At 40.6% G+C, this 23,910-nt stretch overlaps 1 protein-coding gene across 1 annotated transcript in view; it reads left to right on the top strand.

Moving 5' to 3' along the window:
- The window catches only part of CAPN1 (calpain 1), a gene marked incomplete in the record, with an annotated part of 860,468 nt that overhangs the window by 539,177 nt on the left and 297,381 nt on the right, over window positions 1-23,910 (top strand). Inside the window, 2 exon segments of the mRNA XM_044075847.1 lie at window positions 11,680-11,846; window positions 20,684-20,695. Coding sequence (XP_043931782.1) covers window positions 11,680-11,846; window positions 20,684-20,695 — 179 coding nt within the window.

Here is a 23,910-nt window from a genome sequence, read left to right as displayed (position 1 = left end):
GTTACAGTGGTACCTAAGGAATTTATGGTCTCAGCACAAGCACAGCCTAGAAACCCAAATTCCAATAATTCCATGCCTGAAGCAAGAATTCCAATGGTGGGCTCAGGCCTGTCAATCAAACAAAGGATTGCCTTTCCACAGCACACAACCAAGCCAAACCATCACAACGGACGCCTCAGACCTCGGTTGGGGGGCCCACATACTGGACAAGTGCATTCAAGGTTTATGGACTCAAGACCAGCTGCACTTACACATAAATCAAAAGGAAATGCTGGCAGTAAAACTGGCAATTCAGGCATTCAGACCATTTCTTCGACAAGGTCAACTGTTGATAAGGACAGACAACACCACAGTTATGTGGTACATCAAACAGGGAGGCACACATTCATACCCTCTATGCCGGATGGCAATGGACCTCTGGAATGTGGCTCTGAGCTACAACATTCAGTTACAAGCGATTTTTGTACCAGGAAAAGAAAACATTCTAGCAGACATACTAAGCAGAACTACCACGGATGCCCACGAATGGATGCTGCATCCGGACATCTTCAAAACAATTACAAGAAACTGGGGGCTCCCACAAATAGACTTATTTGCATCCCCACGCAATCACCAATTAAAGAAATTCTGCACAAGGACGTACCACCCACTTGCTTGGAAGGTGGACTCCCTATCTTTCAGTTGGAAAAACCTGACAGCATATGCATTCCCACCACTTCCTTTGATGCACAAGGTGCTATTGAAGATCAAAGAGGACCGTCCAAGGATCATTCTGATAGCTCCAGACTGGCCAAGACAACATTGGTACCCATTACTGAGGAGCATGTCTCGGGAACAAATATGGCCTCTACCCCTTGTTCCCCTGCTGTTAACACAGAACAACTACAACACCCTGCATCCAAACCTGAAAACACTGCAACTGACTGCCTGGAACATTGCATAAGAACAAATAACCCAATTTTATCCCAAAGGGTTAAAGACATTATCTTGGAGGCTCGCAGACCCTCAACAAGAAAAAATTATTCAGCAAAATGGAAAAGATATTTCATTTGGAGTACTGCAAAAGGAGAAAATGTGTCACTGGTAAACATAGCCAACATCCTGGAATACTTGGCAGAGCTCTTCCACAAAGGCCTGTCCTATTCTTCCATCAAGATTCATGCATCAGCTATTTCAGCAGAATACGACTTGGATCCTCCAGTCTTCTCACATCCTCTGCTCAGGCAGTTTCTGAGAGGAATTAAAAACGTAAAACCGCCTAGGAAGCCACCATTGCCATCATGGGACTTGAACTTTGTGCTAGAAAAATTGACACTTCCTCCTTTCGAACCAGCAGCAACAGCAGAATTACAGTACTTATCATGGAAAACTGCTTTCCTGTTGGCAATCACTTCAGCAAGAAGGGTATCTGAGCTACAGGCACTAATGGCAGTACAGCCCTTCCTGATCTTCCATCAAGATAGAGTATCCATGAGAACTAATCCTACTTTTATGCCTAAGGTGGTCTCCAGAGTATCTTTGAATCAGGCTATCCACCTACCTACATTCTTCCCCAACCCACAGAACAGGGGAGAAAGGCTGTTGCATACCTTGGATGTGCATAGACAATTATGCTACTACCTGGACAGGACCAAGGGCAATAGGAAAACTGACCAGCTACTGGTAGCATATGCAACAGGAATGGAAGGAAAAGCAATTTCAAAACAGACAATCTCTAAGTGGATAGGAAATTGCATTAGATTTTGTTACTCCTACCATGGAAAGAAGACTCCAGAAAACATCAGACCTCACTCTACAAGGGCTACAGCCACTACCACAGCTTTTCTACGAGGAGTGGCTACCAAAGACATTTTAGAGGCTGCTACTTGGAGCTCCGTGCATACATTTGCCAAGCATTATAATTTACCTTTATACTCCAGATCCCGAGCAGGTTTTGCCACTGCTGTTTTGCAAGGGATCTTAACTACACCATAATTTTATTTCTCCTCCTCCCCCAGTTTGGCTATGGTATTCTACCCATTTGTAAGGACTGCAGATGCATCCTTGAAGGACATAGTACAGTTTTGTACCTACCATAAATGTAGATGTCAGATAGGAATGCATCTGCAGTCAGGATTACCCACCCTCCTTCCCCTCTGTGGTACTCCTAGGGTATTTGCCCATCTTGTAGCTAGCTGGGGGAATCTATTATGGTGTATTTGTTTGTCTATATGTACATACATGCCTATTTTTTGTTTACTTTCTACTATTTGGAATCATTTGCATTTATCCAAATTTAGCCTTCCTAGAGGGCACCTGGCATCTGGGGCAAGAAACACTGAGGAAAATGGCGTCGGCTGATGCCTTTATACCCGAATAACTGCAGCTATGACGTCGGGTGAAGTGCGACACCAGCCGAGGCCAGACCCAGACTTTGGAATCCGGCCGACCGAAGGGCTGCCTGACGACAGGACAACCCATTTGTAAGGACTGCAGATGCATTCCTATCGGACATCTACATTTATGGTAGGTACAAAACTGTACTTTCTTAATGTTGTATCCCTGACAGTAGTTAATTAGATGCTCTTGCGTAATATTTGGTTATTCTAGTACATGCTTAACTCTGATTAGTGATTGCGGGTGCAAATGAAGATTCTTTCATAAGGCAGAAATGCAAAAAATGAAATGTTGCTGCTATAGTGAGAACCCAGGAGGGAGGGGAGCTTTTTCACTTGTTTTGCCACAGATCGGCAAGAGATGGTTAGCAGAGAGTTACACTAAAAGTGTGATCTATAGATGTTAGTGTACATTCCAAAGGACCAGAAAAGCACGAAAGAGACCTCATCCACAACCCCCATCAGAAAAAGAGGAAAAGAAAATAAATGTACTTCTTTCTGTTACCTACAATCCCATATGTTGCCTACCTCTAAACACTGATATATTTACATTTTTTGTTTGTTTTTATTAACTGAGCAAGTCAGCTGGTTCAAGGACCATTTTCAGTCATGACTCGAACTAAAAAACAGCCTTAACACAATGATATAAATGACAAAAATGGAATCAGTATTTCATTTCAGTGTGAAATCATATAGCGAAAGCACATGCCTGTATACTCATGTAATGCGCTTTAAGTTTCTACTACATATGGAAACATTAGCAAACTCCTTCTGTGAAATTAAAGTAAAGCCGTCAGTAATGGTAATGGAGGTCAGCAGTTGTTTCCCTTCTTGACAACAGGTAAATGTTGGTACTAAGGAGCAGCAGCCAGTGCATACAAATGTCACAAATTGTCGTCATGAATAAAAATGTCAGCACACAACTAATGTACTCTGTATTTACCAAGTTAAAACTGAAGACATCTTAAGATATCACCAACAGAAAAGCCCTGACAAATACTCCCTGACTTGAAGGAGGGTTAGGGGGAAGGAGCAAATGGTTCTTAGGATCTCTCTGTTTAGCCTAAAGTTACAAAATGTGAGACATACAGATCAGAGAGCCCAGCTGAATAAACATATCCTCCTTTCTAAATTATTTTATAGTTCAGTAGTTGCACCATTTAATCAGTACTACTAAAACAGTTTTGTGACTGGGACACTGTGTCCTAACAACAGTAACAGCTTTCCATAGCATGCAGCATTGTACCTAACTTGACTTACCTTCAGCTAAAACAAACTGCATACAGTTGACCTTTTGTCAGAATTTTCTGCTTCCTGGTAAAGGTGAAAGCAACAGTCTTTTAAGGTAACACTGTTTCATTTTTATGCATCCATATTGACACTTGCACGTTGTTACAACAGAGTAAATTTTGCATATCAAAGTATTGCATTTAGCTGCTATCAGTTATCCATGACCATTTTAACGAACTGAAGGAGCCAAAAAGCAAGGTGTTAATCCCTCCAGTCATTATTTTATAGGCAGTGAGAAATGCAATTATTTTTAACAGCATTTAAGCATGATCCTCTGTGTATATCCCTTTGCAAATCCGAAGACTTAGAAAAAGCAAGATGTTTTAAATAGGTTCATAGATACTTGCTAGGCTATTCATCTGTGAGGGTCTTAAGAAGCCTAGTCTTACATTCCCGTGGCAGCTTTTATTCCTTGTATTTTAAATGCAAATAACCTGAAGGTGGGCAGAATAAAGATATTGTTGGGACATTTATTTGTTGCCCCTGTCCATGAGGGACAATAGTGTTAAACTGGGAATAAATTTGAGGGTTCCTATCCATTCATTCAAGTTACATTTGAATAGAGTAAGAAAAGTACTTCACTTTATATGGAGTGAAAGACTATTCCATAGAAGAGATGTTGTCTGTAAAACTTACCTATCCCTTGCTTGCTTGCGTCTTTCGGCTTTTCCCGGTTAGGGGTCGCCACAGCAGAACTCCGGTCCGTTAATGATTGGCAGTTGATTTTTACATACCAGCTTGCCAGGCCTGACGCACAACCTTCAACGAAGGTACGCCCATTCACGCATGTCTCAAGCAGAAGACGCTCTAGCTGAGAATCGAACCGGACAGCGTCTTACTCTGAGGCGACAATGCTACCTCAGCACCACCACCGCAGTAATACTTACCTATCCCTATGTGTTCTATTTATGTAGCAGAAGAGGTTGAGATCCCTTGAGCTGGTGTTCATGTCACCATTGGACTTGTGAATGTGTAATAGGTCTCATAGGACAGGGTCTGCTAAGAGTATATACATGAGGCAGTGGTTGTCTTTTAGAAGCCTGTATAATACTGACAAGATGGCATAAGGCTTTGAGATGGTTTGCATGGTGTTTGTGATTCAGGTTCTTGATTTTTTTAGTGAGATAGCATTGTAGTCAAACCAGTAAGTATTTGGACAGGTATATACCAAATGGGTTATTATATTCAATAACTGGCCTGATGAGAGCAGAGTACAGTGAATGGTTACATCCATGGACCTGGATGCCATACCTTAAGCCGTGTGATGAAGGACTTCCTTACAGTATTGGATGCATAGTGATTAAAGGGTGGTTCATTGTTGACAAATATTCCCAGGTCTTTGATTACAGGATCAACTTCAAGGGGTGTGTGGATCTAATAGTTACAAAGGAAGTTGTACTTGCCAAAGGATACAACTATACATTTCTTAGTGTTTAGTTTTAATTCATGGTTTTGACACAGTCTACTTGTTTGGAAAAGGCCTTCTTGGAGGATTTTTGTATCTTCTGTGGAGTTTGTAATGGCATCATCATCTGTAGACTTGGTCAGCCATAAGCCTTTGTTTTGATGTCCAAGAAGTAAATGCAAGACGGGAGTGACCCTCAGAATTAACTCTAGGGTACTCTACTAGTAACAATTTTATTAGAGGAGCTAGAGCCATCTACCCTAATTTCTTGGTTCTGCTTGTGAACCAGTTTGCTGGCCAGGAAGTTACATATGGATTTACATTTAGTTAGGTGAATTTATCTGCAATACGCGAGTGTTGAATGGCTTTGTGAGGTCTAGATATGCAGTGAATACTGATTTGCCCTTACCCATTCCTTCATTTACCTGCTCAAAGAAGCTGACCGACTTAAGCAGGCAGGATCTGCCCTTGAACAATCCAAACTAGTTTGGGTAGAGAGTTTGTAGGTTAGCTTTGTCCTTGTACATCAACTTCATAATGATCCTTTCCGTAGCCTTATAGATGAGGCTCTTCAGGCTTACATGTCTATGATTACCTGGGTTTATTGATTCCCTACCTTTGTTCAAGTGGATGACTGTTGCTGTCCTCCATTTATCTGTCACAAAGTCTTTTTGGAGGCTGATATTGAATAACCTCTGTAGGTTGTCTGGTAGGTCATGTTTCAGACTGATTAGTAGGCAGACCAGTGTATTATCCAACCCCATATAAGTAGTGTTCTTATCTTAGATAGCATCTTGAGGACTTGTTCATGAGGAAATATGTGGGGGTGTAGATGCAGGTATGTGAGGGGGTGTAGATGCAGGCATGTGATCTGGGAATGTAAGTGGGGGTGTTTGAACTAAATGTGTCCACTCCATAGATTTGCTATGTTTTCTGATTCTGAGTATGTGATATTCTTTAATGTTAGGTGGTCTTAGTGCTGAGCATTGTGTCTTAGATTTCTGGCATAGCTAAAGGTGGCATTTTGGTTATCCTTCACCTTGGTGGCTATTCTTACCTTGTATCTGGCTTTGGTTGATTTGATCAGGGCTGAAAGTTCCTTGTTAAGTTTAGCAAGAACATTGTTGGCATCTTGAGAGTTAAATTTAGTTTTGTAGGTTCAGAGCAAAGATATACCAAGTCTACTCTGAATTGTAAAATCATGTAGGACTAGGGATTCTGATTTTCACAGATGAACTGTAAAACGAAAATGCAGTGTTGCTTACTGAGCTAATCGTGGGGATTAAACACAGTATTCAGACACATTGGAGGTATGTACCATCCTTGCACAATAAATTAGATTCGTAGAATAGCTTATATGAAAATTAAAAACACTGAGCTAATTGAAAGTCGTTTCATGGGAAAATGAAGCTTACAGAAAGAAACATGCACATTATTAACGTATCCGCTAGAGGGAAAGATTAAAAATATAATGAACTGTGGTTGATAACTAGCAGAATTAAGGTTTTAAGTATATTTTAGGAAGGTCTGTCAGAAGTGGGGATAAGAACGTTTACTTTTTGAGACAGTTACAATTGTGACACCTTCCTTAATGTGTATAATATCATATTTATGCATGTTGACCATGTGAGTCTAACAAAACATAACATAGCAAAGTGTAGCAGTCTGTAGCTAGAAGTTATTAAGAGATGAGTCAGTAGTGAGTGCTATAGTTTATAGTAGCACACACTTTACACCCCTGAGTCTGTTATTGAAGACCATTTTGGAGATTGTACATGAATGTTTTGGAGAAGGAAGCTACTTTCCTTTTTTTCAGTACAACAAAATGTACATTTTCCAACTACTTTAGTATCTTTTAGAGAGTGAAAATGTAATCTTTGTAGAATATACTGTTTTCAGTTTCAATGCATTGAGTTTGCCAGCCTTGCTTCTTTTATGTTGCATAGTAGAAAAAGTCTTTATCCCACTTGTTTTTTTTATCCAGACACAGGAAGAGAGGTTTGCCCAGACATTGTTGAAGAGCCAGTCTTTGTAAGGCAAAATTTCTATAGTAATTGATGTGGTCTGTGATGGAGAGCAACTGGTTTGGATATCTGAGATCTATACATTTGCTGTAATTAATTATAAAGGTTGGGGAAGGTTTTGCACCTGGATGTCTGTCATTCAAAAACCCAGCCACTGGAGATGCACAAGCCAGTGCATTTCTTTGTGCCAGTCCCAAGGCCGGATAAATGGGAGGGTTGTGTCAGGAAGGGCATCCGGCATAAAACTTGGCCAAATCATTCATGCGGACACCAGTAAATATATACATACCGGATCGGTCGAGGCCCAGGTTAACAATAACCGCCACCAGTGCTGTTAGCCAACAGGGTGCTGGCAGAAATTGGGCTACTGTTGGCCGAAGGAGGAGAGGAGGGTGAGGGCATGGCCGAAGGCAGGAAGAGAGGAGAAAGGCTAGGACTGTGGTAGTGAGGGTCAGAACTTTGAATATTGGTAGTATGACTGGTATAGGGAGAGAGCTAGCCGATATGATGGACAGAACAGTTGGTATATTGTGTGTGCAAGAGATCAGGTGGAAGGGGAGTAAGGCTTGGTGTATCGGAGGTGGGTTCAAATTGTGTTATGGTGTGGATGGGAGGAGAAATGGCGTAGGACTTATCCTGAAGGAACAGTATGCTAAGAGTGTTTTGGAGGTGAAAAGAGTGTCGGGTAGAGTGATGTTTATAAAGCTGGAAAGTGATGATGTAATGTTGAATGTTGTTAGTGCATATGCTCCACAAGTTGGGTGTCCGATGGATGAAAGAGAAAAATTTTGGGGTGAGCTGGATGAAGTGGTGATGACGGTACCCAAGGGTGAGAGAGTGGTGATTGGAGCAGATTTCAGTGGGCATATTGGTGAAGGGAACAGAGGGGATGAGGAAGTGATGGGTAGGTATGGTGTTAAACAAAGAAATGCAGAAGGTCAGATGGTAGTGGATTTTATGAAAAGGATGGACATGGCTGTGGTGAATACGTATTTTAACAAGAGGGAGGATCATAGGGTGACATACAAGAGTGGAGGAAGATGCACACAGGTGGATTATATTTTATGTGGGAGGGCCAGTTTGAAGGAGATTGGAGACTGTAAAATGGTAACCTGGGAAAGTGTAGTTAGGCAGCCATAGGATGGTGGTTTGCAAGATGACGTTGGTGATCAAGAAGGAGGAGGAGTGTGAGGGCAGCACCAAGGATCAAATGGTGGAAATTAAAAAAGGGCAATTGTGAGGTGGAGTTCAGGGAAGAGTTGAGACAGGCACTGGGTGGCAGTGAAGAGTTACCAAATAGCTGGGTAACTACAGCAGAGCTAGTAAGGGAGATAGCTACAAAGGTGCTTGGTATGACATCTGGACAGAGGAAGGAAGACAAGGAGACCTGGTGTTGGAATGAGGAAGTACAGGAGAGTATACAGAGAAGGAGGTTGGCAAAGAAGTGGGATTGTCAGAGAGATGAAGAAAGTAGACAGGAGTATAAGGCAATGAGGTGCATGGCAGAGAGAGGTGATTAAGGATAAGGCATATAAAGAGTTGTATGAAAGGTTGGACACTAAGGAAGGAGAAAAGGACCTGTACCAATTGGCTAGACAGAGGGACAGAGCTAGGAAAGATGTGCAGCAGGTAAAGGTGATAACGGATAATGAGGGAAACATACTCACAAGCGAGGAGAGTGTGTTGAACAGAATGAAAGAGTACTTTGAGGGGTTGATGAATGAAGAGAATGAGAGGGAGAGAAGGTTGGATGATGTGGGGATAGTGAATCATGAAGTGCAATGGATTAGCAAGGAAGGAAGGATAGCTATGAAGAGGATGAAGAATGGAAAGGCTGTTGGTCTAGATGACATGCCTGTGGGAAGCATGTAGGTGTTTAGCTGAAATGGCTGTGAAGTTTTTAACCAGATTGTTTAATGAAATTTTGGAAAGTGAGAGGATGCCTGAGGAATGGAGAAAGTGTTTTGGTACTGTTTTTTTTAAGAATAAGGGTGATGTGCAGAGCTGTAGTAACTGCAGAGGGCTTAAAGTGATCAGTCATAGCATGAAGTTATGGGAAAGAGTAGTGGAAGCTAGGTTAAGAAAGGACGTGATGATTAGTGATCAGCAGTATGGTTTCATGCCAGGAAAGAGCACTACAAATGTGATGTTTGTTCTGAGATTGTTGATGGAGAAGTACAGAGAAGTTCAGGAGTTGCATTGTGTTTTTGTAGACTTGGAGAAAGCATATGACAGGGTGCCTAGAGAGGAGTTGTGGTATTGTATGACGAAGTTGGGAGCGTCAGAGAAGTATTTGAGTGGTACAGGATATGTACGTGGGTAGTGACATTGGATATGTGACAGTGGTGAGGTCTGCAGTGGGAGTGACTGATGCGTTTAAGGTGGAGGTGGGATTACATCAAGGATCAGCTCTGAGCTGTTTCTTACTTGCAATGGTGATGGACAGGTTAACAGACGAGCTTGGACAGGAGTCCCCGTGGACTATGATGTTTGCCGATGACATGATCTGTAGTGAGAGTAGGGAACAGGTGGAGGAAACCCTGGAGAGATGGAGACATGCTCTAGAGAGAAGAGGAATGAAGGTCAGCAGGACTAAGACAGAATATATGTGTGTGAATGAGAGGGAGGATAGAGGAATGGTGAGGATGCAGGGAGTAGAGGTGGCGAAGGTGGATGAGTTTAAATACTTGGGACCAGTCGTTCAGAGTAATGGTGAGTGTGGAAGAGAGGTAAAGAAAGAGAGTACAGGCAGGATGGAGTGGGTGGAGAAGAGTGTCAGTAGTGATTTGTGACTGACTAGTACCAATAAGAGTGAAAGGGAAGGTCTCCAAGAGGGTAGCGAGACCAGCTATGTTATATGGGTTGGAGACTGTGGTATTGACAAAAAGGCAGGGGTTAGAGCTGTATGTGGCAGAAGATGTTAGGATTTGCACCGGGTGTGACGAGGGTGGACAGCATTAGGAATAAGTATATTAGAGCGTCGGCCCAGGTTGGAAGGTTTGGAGACAGACAGAGAGGCAAGATTACTTTGGTTTGGACATGTGCTGATGAGGGATGCTGAGTATATTGGGGAAAAAGATGCTAAGGATGAAGCTACCAGGTAACAGGAAAAGAGGAAGCTCTAAGATAAGGTTTGTGGATGTGGTGAGAGAGGACATGCAGGTGGTTGGTGTGACAGAGCAAGATGCAGAGGACAAGAAGAAATGGAAACAGATGATCCACTGTGGCGACCCCTAACGGGAACAGCCGAAAAGATGATGTTGTCTATCATTCAAATGATGGCACTTTTATCACATGGTGAACAATCAAATGAAAAGGACTGAAATAACTTTTGCTGATAGTGGAGTTTTATTTTTCTCCACAGTTGTGTGACCTTGGAGTACGTATATTTTATGTTCTTGGGTAGTTGCAACTTCTGAGGCTAATCAAAATTTGTATTACTGATTTTCTTTCAAACATTCAGTACTCTGTGAAAGACCCATTGATCACTTGACATGTATCCCCATTTCTTAGGAGTCCACGTTTTTTAAAAAGACGTGTGTATCTATTTTCAATACTATGGAACTCCACAGAGGCCATTTTTGGAGTCCCATCACACTTCTCAAGATTCTGCAAGTTATAACGTCAGCAAATTCATTATAGACATTAAATGCTTGTGCTGAAGGTCGTGCCCCCTGATACTTTGCATCTGAGGAGGCTTCCGTTATTGCCTCAGCCAAGCTATGCCTCTGAAGAGGTGTGTGGCAAGTAGGTTAATAGATATTGTGTAAACTGTTACATGAGGGGAGCAGTACAGAGATGGGCATCTTAGTTTATACAGAGAAGATATAATTAAACCTGTAGTAGTAGCACACTTGATAAACTCAGTAGGTGTTGAAATTCAGAAAGTGTTGGTGTGCTGAGGGAAAAACAAAACCTCTTTCAGTGTATCCGGTTTAAAACAAGTGTGGGAATGCAGGTTGCAGCAGAAGAGGGTATCCTGAAAAATAAAGAGTATCTAATAATGGAGTATGGAATTTTAAGTACTAACTAACCTTGTTTCATGAAAAAGGTGGAGATTCTTTGCAACCAGCATTCAGAAAAGATGGGGGTGGTGAGTAAACACCAAATTTGTATGAACAACGAAACAAAAAAGGTCGTTGAGTTCAACAGAAATGGATTAGGCAAAGTGAATAAATTCTTGGAATAAACAGCTATGAATGTTGCATCCTAAATCTGTAAGAGCACAGAATTAGCGAGGTGTCAAAATGACTTTTTCTTTGGATCCTTGTGCTTTTACTTTGTAATATGTCATATACTCCTGTTGTACTTTGTGTACTGTTATGCAAGCTATATGCCACATATTGTGTGTGCTTTTCTTGCATCTAAATACTATAATGAGAACCAAACAATTGTTGGATTTAACCTCATTTAAAAATGACAAAAAATGTGCTTTATGGTTCAAAGATATAAGCAGATGCTTTAACACTGTTTTGCAGATGGTGCTTATTGAAAGGCTAAATATTGCATCATCACTAAAGTTCAGCTGAAGTACTGCTGTGTGTTTTCCTGTGATGATGTATGTGATTCATTCCTCCTGTTACAGCTACTTTCTGGATCAACCCACAGTTTAAAGTTCGACTAAATGAAATTGATGATCAGAACCAAGGCGAAAAAGGGTGCAGCCTTCTAGTTGCTCTAATGCAGAAAGATCGTCGTAAACAAAGACGTTTGGGACAGGACATGGAAACCATTGGCTATGCCATTTATGAGGTATGCAATTCATATATGGTAGAAATGTACAAAGTTATTTGCTGAATGTTTATTTTAAACTAATGGGAAAGGAGCAGAGTAGATGCGGTCACAGTTGATGCACGTCACTTAGTGGGCAGTTTGAGGGCACTCCTCGTTCCTTTTCAAGAATAAAGGAATAGTTATGGACGTTGTCCAATGTTGCTTCATTGCAAGGAACGTTTTTACTATGTAATTTGCTATTGTTTTCTGGCAATCGAGTTCATTTAGTACACATCTTAAGGTTAAGGAAAATTCTGTGAAAGTACTAAGCAGGCATTTTTCATTGCAGAAAATTTGCTTTTATTTTAGTGTTACAAAATGCATTCTACAGCCAATTCAGTGGCTGTAATGAAATACTCATCACGGAGATGAAACATTGCATTACTGACTTTGCTGGCATTTTCATATGGCTTGTGCATGACTGTGTGAATATTTTTTCCTGATTCTATAATCAGGCATGTTTGGAAAACATTTTGGTGAACTTTTGGGCTGACAGTACATGGATTTTATTTTTGATAAGACTTTATGGAAGAGTATTTAGGTGGCCTGTTGCTCTTAATTAGTATTTTACAGTCCATTTTGGAGTTCTTCCCAATATACTGCTTTAAACTTAGTTGATACCAGAGCTGAAAAAATAAGTGCTGTTGGAATAGATTGGCTGACAACAGCATTAATAACTTGTCTATCTGAATGCAGCTTCAGTATGCTTGTTTTAAGAGTGCTACTGTTTTTCAACATTTTTTTCTTTTGTTTCTATGACCGTCACATCCACTACTAGCCTACATCAACGGTATAAATGAAAGAGACTGCTGAGCTGAAGTGGATTATGTAAAGTAACTAATTATTAGAATAAGTAGGCATGACTTTTTCCTTAAAATTAGTGGTGGCCAGTTCATTCCCTTCTCTTTCTCAGTGACCAAGTACACCAGTTGAGGTCATTGAGGGCTATGGATTGATTGTAGCTGTCATTTGGTGGAGATCAGGGAGTGAGTGTACAACTCCCTCACTTGTGGTCACCAATGAATATGCTGTCATAATGGGGTCTGAAAAACAAACTTAGTGCATATGTGTGTCTGTGTGGGTGGTGTGCTTAAATTCCCACATGCACACATGCACACACACACACACACACACACACACACACACCTGTATCAAGCTGTAGTTCTGTGGAGTGCTTAATTGCAAGAACATTTATTGCAACTCTTTTATACAATTTGTTCTCCACCAAGTCTCTCCTATACAGCAGTTGGTACAGAGTGTTGAACCTTTTCCCTGCCTCCCACCCTCATCCGTCAATGGCAGATCTTGTATCTGCCCCTTACACCCATTCAGCTAAGCTTACTAAATGAACCAAGTTGCAAGGCGTGCAGTTGCAGCTTTTTTGCTCCTATCGGGTTGGTTTAGGTCCTTGTTTTAGCATTGTAATATTCCACAGTTGGCAGTAGGCTGGATTTTGTCTGAGGTATCAATGACCTTGGAGCGATTATAGTATCATAGGAGTTACAAGGCAACTGAACAGCAAGGCCATTTCCACCTTGCCTGTCTTTTCAAGGAGGGCCACACCAGTCCTACTCATTCATGCTAATTGAATAGCTGGCACTAAAAGGCAGTGGTGAGAGCACCATGTTTCAAAAAATGACACTCAGAAAAACACCGTCTGACTTTAGACAATGTTACAGCAGCCATGCAGCAATCTTTAATTGGCTGGATTACTGTACTAGCCTTTGTAGTACTGATGTTGAGGTACAGAACTTTACAGTTATCCTGATAACTGGCCTTTCAAAGTGTAATCATGTAAGGTCAGTTCCTCAACATGTGCACTGCAGTCAGTGATGCAGTATGTGCACTGCGGTCAGTGATGCAATATGTGCACTGCGGTCAGTGATGCAGTATGTGCACTGCGGTCAGTGATGCAGTATGTGCACTGCGGTCAGTGATGCAGTATGTGCACTGCGGTCAGTGAGGCAGCATGTGCACTGCCTGACATTCAGTTGGAGGGTCCCTTACCTGTTTTATCAGACACATTAAGTTAGGAAAAAGAAGAGCATAGAAAGTGCAGATGGCAACATAGAGATTAATGTGAAAAGAGGGGGAGAGAGAGAGATATAAGCAAACTACTAGGATTTGTGGAAAGAAGACTAAAAAGAAAACTTTTGAAAGAATAATTATTTCAGTTTGTAATGTATGGGCTCAAGAGGAATGATAAAGTATGGAACAAACCAGATACGCATAGTGTCAATTTTACCATTATCTACAGTGTCTCATTTAACAGGGAAAATTAACATATCTGTCACAGGTGATAACATATGTGGGAGGGTGGTAGTTTGCTAACAGGATGTAGACTAGCAGGGAAGGGATAATACATGAAATAGATATGTGATATTAAAATTATATGCCCAGGTTAATAAAAAATAATAATAAAAGAGGAAGAGTGGGGGATACACAGATGGACCAGCATGAAAGAAGCATTGTAGGTTGGATACGAAGAGGAGTTGAGAGCTGTTTCTGAAGTGCTCAGGATGTGGGTCAGCTGTCATGCTCAAAAATCTTTGAGTGACAGATGATGTGGGATCTGTAGGAGAAAGGCAGATCTTTTAAGAGGAGGAAATGGTGAGAGTTGGATACGATAGTGGATTGGCTACTCAAGTAAAGGAGGAGAAGAATGTGATTAGAGAGGAGAAGGCAAGAGGGACAGTAGAGAGGGTGGAAAAGGTGGGGGGAGAAAGGCAAATGCAGCTACAGTCTACTCAGTGGAACAACATCTTGCAGCTACTCACCCTGTGTGCTAGGTGACTCAGTGAGAGGAGTTATGGAGCTTTAATGGGATTTGGAATCAAGATAACTATGCATGACTTTGAAGTGCATTATAGCAGAGTAACTGCCAGACTGAGCAGAGGGGGCTGCTCATTTACAGGCATGTTTTATGAATATTGCTCTACATTTATTTAATTAGTAAATACCATCTACCATTACAGTCAACCATAATAACTTTGCCAGCCAACCAATGTTAAAACATTTCTTCTCAATACCTTTAAGAGCCTTGTTCCGCGGTGGTGGTGCTGCGATAGCGTTGTCGCCTCACAGTAAGACGCTGTCCGGTTCGATTCTCAGCTAGAGCGTCTTCTGCATGGAGACATGTGTGAATGGGCGTACCTTCGTTGAAGGTTGTGCTTCAGGCCTGGCAAGCCGGTATGTAAAAAAAAAAAAAAAAAAATCAACTGCCAATCATTAGTGGACTGGAGTTCCGCTGTAGCGACCCCTAACCGGGAAAAGCCAAAAGACACAAACAAACAAAAACCTTTATGAGCCTTGTGTCCTACTTATAATGACATATCTGAACTTCTGAATCGCAACTCTACCCCCTAGCTGCTATTACTACCATGTTACATTTTAGACATATGACAAGTCAGTCAGTCACTAAACAGCCTTAACACTACGGTAAGGATCAAGATTCTGTAGACTTCATCCATCCTTCATCAAAACGACGTCTACCTACAAAGCCAAACCTCTCACACATTCAATTTATTTCTATCCTTTACATTTTCTCTGACTCATTCAAGCATGCAGCTAAAATCCCACTCTCCAAAGTCTCTGTTCTTGAGGACTACAAAAACTGTTGACCCATTCCCAATGTGTGCCCTATTACAGTGATCTTTGAAAAAATAATTTACAAATAGCTCTTTAATCACATAAATCACTACATCCTTCTCTGAATTAAACAACATGGAGTTCATGTTGATTTCAGTACCATGCTTGCCCTGTACACAGCTACAGACTCCCATTTTCAATAATACAAATGATAGCTTCCTTCCTGGGAGTCTTTTTATTGACATGACCAGATTTTTTGAAATGGTAAACCATGTGTTATTTCGGAAATGTGGTGAAACTTAACTTTGGCAGTAACACATTGCAGTGGCTTAAAAACAGAACCTCTCATGTGTACCACCACAGTAGGCTATCAGAACCTGGTATATTTAATTATAGTATTCCGCAGGACTGTATCCTAGGGCTATGATTTAACAAATGATTTTCCCAATCTCCTGCTACAGGGCTAGCCACCTGGTGGTGAAAACCTTGGCTTTAGATGATTGTCACTGTTGAAGCAACACCTCCACCCCATGTGCAAAAAATGGGAAAAGGGGTTGTGGGTGGGTGAGTGGGTGGATGGATGGATTCATTCCACAATCTCACACTAATTACGTATGCTGTTGGCTTCTTATTGCTTGAATCTAGCACAGATATTCCAGATTTCTAATGTTAAGTTCAAACTAGCTTTATTGCACCCTGTAATTGGGCCTACACAAGCAGACTTGTGGTCAATCCAACTGAATCAAACACAGTGGTCTTTGGTGCTAGGCAGGGGCTGCATGGAGTACTCCCATTATTAATAGTAAATGCTAGTGTCAGTGCCACCTCAAATGTTTCTGAGCAAAGACACCTTGACTTAACTTTTGATCCAGTCTTATCTTTTACCCCGCACACTGGGTCAGTTTAAGTAATGGTACAGAATTGTCCATCTTCTCTCTCCTTTTGCTTATTTTGTAGCCAAGAATGTGCTTGTACACAGATTGGAGTATGGGGCACCCTTGTCTGACCACACATTCCTGTTCTAATACCCATAAACTGCAGACTGCAGAAAATATTTGCAGACTGTGTTTCTTGCAGATTCTAGTATTCCTCACTGCAGCCTCCTAACTGGCGCCAACTGGCTCCCTGCAAATTACATAGCTACACTTCTTTTTAATGTCCTAAATGAAACCTACTGCCCATCTCTAAGGTCTAAACTTCAAACTGGACATCAAAACTGCTCACTTAAGTATTAGTGACTCCTCAGGATTATCCCTGTCAACCCTCCAATTTGGTACTTCAGTAAGGGAGATGGCCTTTTCAAACTTGACCCCTTCAACTGGAATTGGTTACCACTAGAGATGAGATGACAGGAGGCAGCGGAAAAGTTCAAGTCCAAAGTCAAGGACCATCACAAGTGAAGCTGCCTGCATTTGAACAGTACTGCAGACATGCTACCATTAACATTGCTACCCTTTACAGTGCCTATGCAGTTGATTGCAAAATTGTATGGATCTTTTACCATAACCTTGTCACGTGAAGCGGCGCACTTTTATTGTACCTCTGACATTATCTAATGTAGCTATTTATGTATCTCCATATGAATAGTTCACTCTTCTCTCTGTAGCATAGTAATTGTTTTTTCTTGTTACTTCATGGCTCAGGTATTGGCTGCAAGACATCTGTGAAGTAGCCCATATATGTACCTGGTTATCATAAAATGCAGAGGTGCATGGATGGATGGTTTGAGGGATAATTATGTTTGAATACCTCTATATACAAGACTTTGTCTACATATTTTACTGGTAGTAACAAGTTGCTGACATTTGCATAATATGGATGTGCTCCTTTACTGCTAACTAAAAACATCTGAACTTATGATCACCTGCTAAGTTTGCACAATTTGAACATTCACTTGGTCTTTATTGTTTAAACTTCTGCAGTAAATGCTTCTGGCACTCATGTGGCTCTGTAAAGGTGGAAATGATTTCTCTGCCCATGGCAGGTGGTCTCCCAACACACAGAGCTTCCCTTATATCATGGCAGTAAAAACTGGAAGATTTTTTTGTGTTTATAATGGATCCAGTTAGAGTTCTACATGAACCAGAGTGACATTGATGTATTGAACATCTTATTGCCACACTTTTGCATTGGCTTTTCCTTCTTTATAGGCTAACAAGTATACTAGGTTTACGTTCTCAAAAAATGTTAGTTTAGTACTTTGACATGCAAGCCTGCCACAGTGGATTTACTAATACAGAGTCAACACCACAGGTTTGCATTCTTCCTCTCCCTGTTTCAGATAACTGTGTTTTTCTAGTTTCCATGAAGTGCATTGTTTTTTGGGGAGGGTCACATCTCAAACCACATTCAAGAAGACAGGATAAATAGTTTAGTGGTATGTTAACAGGTTGTTTAATTTAATTGCCAGACACTTTTTTATAAAGCAGTGTGACTTATAGTCAAAATAACAGGGGCATACTTCTAGGACATGTAACTCAAACTGCATTAAAAAATTGGCAGGAGAATGGTATTTAATGAAGGGAAAACAAGAGAAGGATACTGGAAGAGGAACCATGTTTCATGCACCCAAGCATTTACACTTCTAAAAAAAATTCAGATTAAAAAGGCCTTACTTTTAATTAAATAGTTTTAGGGAAATCAATCCGTACCTTTTTCTTTTTAAAATCATATTTTCTTGAATGATTTGTGTTTCAATAAAAGAACTGCTGGTTGTGGTAGGTTTGAAATGTGCTTATCGTAAACTGTTATCCTTCCTGCTTCTCATCTCCAAACTACAGTCAAAAAACGCACCTTAGAACCTCAGATACCACTCTTTAACTCCTTCTGTAAACACCCCAAGCTAAATTACATTGCAATGACCATTCTTTCACCAAAGTTCTGGGCATTCGCCTTCTCAAAGCTTAAGGAACTGTCTACCTTCTCCAGAGCTTAAATCAAAAAGAATAGCTTCTAATCTGAAGATTCTTGCTTCACTGCTGGCCACATCACCTAAACACTTTCTCAGAACCTACAGGCATTCTCACTCTTCCTGTTTTATACAAATTGTTTCTTGTAACAAAGTTTATTACTTGACAGATTGTTATGGCCACACTATTGGAAGTACTTTACTCATTGTACTTTTTTCTTCAGTGCTGTAACTACTGCTTGTATAAATTTCTCATCTGCATCAAATTTTTTTAATTGTGAGTTCCTCTTCTCCAAAGATTTTTACTGGGGCTGTGTCTGCAAATGATCATTTTTTATCAGTGTACTACCCCAGTAAACAAATATAAATAAAAGTAAATCAAATAAAATAAACACTAATTGCTTATCAGAAGCTTTTTTGTAGTATATTTCGTATTTATAGGTTCCTAGGTATACACTTCGATAATGACCACAGGGGCCTTTGTAACTCTAGCCATGCATCCCAAATGTATCCAACAAGTTTTGGTATCCTAGAGGTTACTTTAGGGAGTATATGTAAGCTAGGGCATGTGTGGTCAAGCATTTGCAGGCTGCCTCTGTCCATTAAAGACATGGGTGACAGACCAGGGATGAATTTTCAGTTTCCTGTCCACTGGTGCTTGTATAAATTGGCTCACTAGAAGGACACATGCTGTCAAAGTGGTGACTTCACCTCTAGCAAAAGACCAGTCACCAGTGGCTTACCACAGGGTTCTGTGCTAGGCCCCTTCCTGTTCAGAATTTATTTGTCAGAAGTTTGGGTAAACTTGGACGGCCTGTGGCTGACAGAGTTCGCTGATTATTGCAAATTGGGAGCAGTCATTGAGTCCCCCAAGTATGTTAATTTACTGCAGACAGAGTTAATGCAGAAAAACAATATATTTCAAAGCCACAGATTAAAGCTAAATGCAAAAAGATGCATTACTATTGCCTTTGGGAAAGCTGACATCCCTGCTAACTACATTATAGACAGTACCCCCCCCCCCCCCCAATGTAGACCCAGTGGCATGAGATTTGGGTATTCAGGTTGATAGCAACATAAACTTTGACCACCACCTACCTACAGTAGTAAGAAAATCCTATGTGGCACATGTTATGCATAAAGGCATCACATCTAGATCTAAGGATGTTCTAATTTATTATACTCGGCCCTCATCTAACCAGTAATTGTGTACAATGCTCCCTTTTGCTTGTACCTCACCAGATACCTGAAACAATTGGCTAGACCACAGAGGCTTCTCACCAAGAAATTACAGGGTACACAAAACAAGTCTTACACAAAAAGACTAAGTCCCGTCACTGTATTCTCTCACCTACAGGTTGCTAAGGGATGACGTGCGCCTAGTTTACAGGGCAGTCAATGACCCGTCCCTGATGGAAATGCTACACATTTGTAAATCAAACTTCAGGAGGGTCACTTGCACCTGGGATCTTAATCTAGCCTCTGACATGAATAGGTCATGCTGGAGAGAAAGATGCATCTCCCAGAGACTGCCACATCTCTGGAACAAGCTTCCAATTCATGTGAAACAGATGAATGGATGTGTGACTGCAAATTCAATCCTGGGGTGGTGCCCATGTTCCTCCTGGACAGAGGAAGTCAGTATTAGTACCATAGACCCTTACCTCTGCAAACTTCACTCACCTAACAGCTGACAATTGGGACAACTCTGGATAAATATGACTAGGCTTGTAAGGGCTCTAACGCTATTAGCATAGTAACCTCCTATGAACCTGTGAATTTATGTTCCAGATTACCCTTACTGAATAAGGTTAGAGAAGGACTCTGATTCACATGGATGAGAATCCTGTTTTCTGTGGGCTGTATTTTCCTGGATTTGTTTTTATAATGTTGAAGTTTAGGAAAAAAAAAGTTAGAAATTGTAGGATTGCTGTTTTGATGAAATGTGAAATTTGGCATTTATTGAAGAAATGCAATTAATTTCACACATGATTCTTTGCAGATATGTTTCCACAGCATAATTGAAGTGACAGTGATGTATTACAATAGTCATTAGAACCGAATAAACCATTACTAGAAAATGACATAGCACCATGACAGAGAGCAGAGTTTGGAACGGGCACTCTGAATTTTTTTGCTACATATGTGCATGTATGAAATTGTCTTGCCTGTACATAAGTTATTTCTATTCTCGTATAAAGGAAGAGATATCATGTTGTCATTGGGAATAATAATCATTGCATTGTAGTTTTGCAGTGCAGTTTTTTCAATTAGTGAATGCGTATTTGTACTTTAATGTCTTCCTTTTCTTTCCCTTTAGGTCCCTCGAGAGGTATGCTCAACCTGTTCTGCATCTCAAGTTGAACAAAGTCAATGTCATAACAGTCTAACCTGAAGGCAAAGCAGCAAGAGGAGAAAGAGCTGTATCTGCATGTGTATTAATGCAAAGAGTTAAAAATATAACTATTGAAGATGGCCACAATCTAGTGCAAATAAATATGATCATGATTAGTAAAAAATAAGTGGACTGAACACTAAAAAAAAATGTGGATGAAGTACAGTTAGCTCCATGTATGGGAGGGGGATGTAGCCCTGAGTTTGACTCAGATGACCTGTGATTCATTAGCTGCCCAAGAGTTAAATGAGCTGACTGGGGGTGGGGGCAGAAGAGAAATGAAGAGGCTGAGTCCATTTTTGTCCTCATGGATAGAAGGGAAGGGGCACTTGCCTTGGAAAGTACACTGCATGAAAGATTCTTGATGAAGGCAAGAAAGTCAACAGATTTTTTTTTTTTTTGGGTAGTGGCATTTGTAGAGTTGTCACTTGTGTGAGTGAATAATGGTTCCGTGCAACATGCATTGTATGCCAAACCCCAAAAGTGGCAACTAGGCATACTTGGAGAAGTATGATTAAAGTAGACCCCCCCCCCACCATGAATGACAGCACTACTATGAGTACTCCCGCCATATAAAGGAAATGAATGGCTTGTAGGGCTCCCTGTGGACAGAAAAATCAGTGGAGTGACCCAGAGGTGGTTCTTGAAGGTCAGGTGAGGGGTCTGGAGAAAAAAAATGGGCCTAAAGCAATCATTTATAAAGGTAAGCTGAATACAAGTGTGATAGTGTGATAATCGGCATATATTAACCTGCAGAGTATGAACTTGTTGGATGCTTGTGGTTAATTTTATGTACATTTGATGACTGTTACATAACTCGTGAGGAAAGCAGAAGATAGGAGAGAAGGAATTTAGCTGTCAAATGTGAATTAAAGTCTTGGCAAAACTAGACAGATGTCTTGTACCTGGAAAATGCTTTCTATGTCATTGTTTCTCAAATGGCAAGGTTTTCCTGCCTGGGAAAGGCCCAGGCCTGTTTCAAAGGCAGCTGATTAATGTCTGAATGTGTTGTAAATTTAAACATTCAACTGTTCTGTTTGTAGGGATCCAGGATAAATGCAGAAAGTTAATAGTCATTGATTGTATATGTGATTGCAAATCATTAGTAAAAGAATGTTGTACTAAGCTAAATCTAACTTATTTCAAATGTGTATGTATTCTTTATATTGCTTCTGTACAGTGCAGCATATACATTTTGTATGGTGAGGCCCAAAATGCATGTTTTGATATATAGGAAAGGGTTAGGAATGCTTCTGAGATTTGAGAGTAATAGTGTGTCTATGAGACTTGCTGGGATATTCCCTTGGGGTATGCATTGCAAAAAAAATGAATGAACGAGTAAATGTGGTAAAAACTGACTTTAGAGCCTTTCAAATTTATTTGTATCTTGTACTGCATACCATGGTGTTGAAAGTAAATGGTACTGGCTGGCACAGTGACTGAAAGTGGTTTGCTGTGAGGTAGTTCTTGTTTCATGTTCAACATGAAGTAAATAGGGATGAAAGGCCGTTGGGAATCTCTGGTGAGGACACAGCACCCGTTTTCTGCTCTATGGTCTATGTAAAATATGGGCATTTTAGATTGTCATGGCAATGGTGATGCAAAGATGTGCTTCTGCTGTAGCATGAGTTATGTACTTTGCAGTTATACCTGGAAAAAAAAGCCCATGTGTATATCAACATTAGCTACATAGCAAAAAAGGGATGGAACTGAGGGTATTTGTTATGGAACTAAGGATGTTTGTTTTTTTTTCTTTGACAAGAAGGAAGGAAACTGGTTTCTGTTTAGTGTTTGGAATCATGGAGTGGTGTGATAAAGTAATCTCTTTGTATTATAAAGCAGTCTCAGTGAGTGATGTACATAAAAATTAATACTTTGACAACAAAGGTTGACAGATTTTATATATATATATATATATATATATATATATATATATATATATATATTTATATATATATATATATATATATATAAAATATGGGTCCACTATGTAATCCCGAAATACTGAAATCCAATTTCAGTATTTCAAATTATAGCCGAAAATAAGTTATGTTCTTACCATAACGTTCCATGTTAGTTGTCTTCTTCGCCTTCTTTCTTGCTGGATGGGTTCGGGCGATCCTCGGCTCCATTCGCCACTCTAAAAAGCTTCGAGTTGGTTCCACCGGCTTGAGGCTCCCCTTATATCCCACAATGCTAGGCGGTAATACCTCAGATCTCGTTTGTAAGCTAGGCCCAGCCAGGAAGAAAACCAGAAACACTGGAAAGGGGGAAACCCACCTCTATAAAATGGCAGAAGGAAGGTGACCTAAAACCTGATGAAGGAATATATACATAGTACAGTATATACATATATATAAATAGAGATGGTAGGAAGAAAAGGTCACAATCAAACTCCTCTAGGTCTGTCCAGGCTAGGGGGAAGGAGCGTGGGACGCAAGAAAGAAGGCGAGAAGAAGACAACTAACATGGAGCGTTATGGTAAGAACATAACTTCTATATGTTAAGTTGTCCATCTCGCCTTCATTCTTGCTGGATGGGACCGTCCTAGCACCTTGTCCCGGATGGCCTATCGGAACAGACTCTTGAGTACAGTGGAACCAAAATTAGCTCTGTGTCTAGAAGCTAAGTCCAACTTATAATGAGAAATGAAAGTGTGAGGAGTAGCCCATGTAGCTGCCACACAAATCGTATCAATAGGCAGCCTGTCTTGGAAAGCTATAGAAGTAGCCAAAGCTCTAGTTGAATGAGCCTTAGGTTTGTTTGGTAACTTTTGATGCCTAATCTCATACACAAAAGAAATCAAGGATGTAAGCCATCTGGAGTGATACTTTCGAAACTGAAGGCCCTTTCTGCCTTCTGCATAAGAAACAAACAGTTGGTCAGCCTTTCTGGTCTGTTTGGTCCTATCCAAATAATACCTCAATTGTCGATGAACATCTAGCCAATGTAATTTTTGTTCAGACCTGTTAGAATAGTTAGGAAAAAACACAGAAAGGTCAATGTTTTGATTTAGGTTTGCCTGAGAGGCTACTTTGGGTAAGAAGGATGGATTGGTCCGTGGGATACCCTATCCTTATGAAACAAAAGATAAGGATCGAGCTGCAGAGTGCATGAAGCTCCGAGACTCTTCTAGCTAAAAAATGCTCCCG

This window comes from Protopterus annectens, chromosome 6.part1 (genome assembly GCF_019279795.1).
Source record: "Protopterus annectens isolate FY-2018-M chromosome 6.part1, PAN1.0, whole genome shotgun sequence".
Lineage (NCBI taxonomy): Eukaryota > Metazoa > Chordata > Ceratodontiformes > Protopteridae > Protopterus > Protopterus annectens.
The sequence above is the reverse complement of the archived record's forward strand: the minus strand, read 5'-3'. Positions and strand labels throughout refer to the sequence as shown.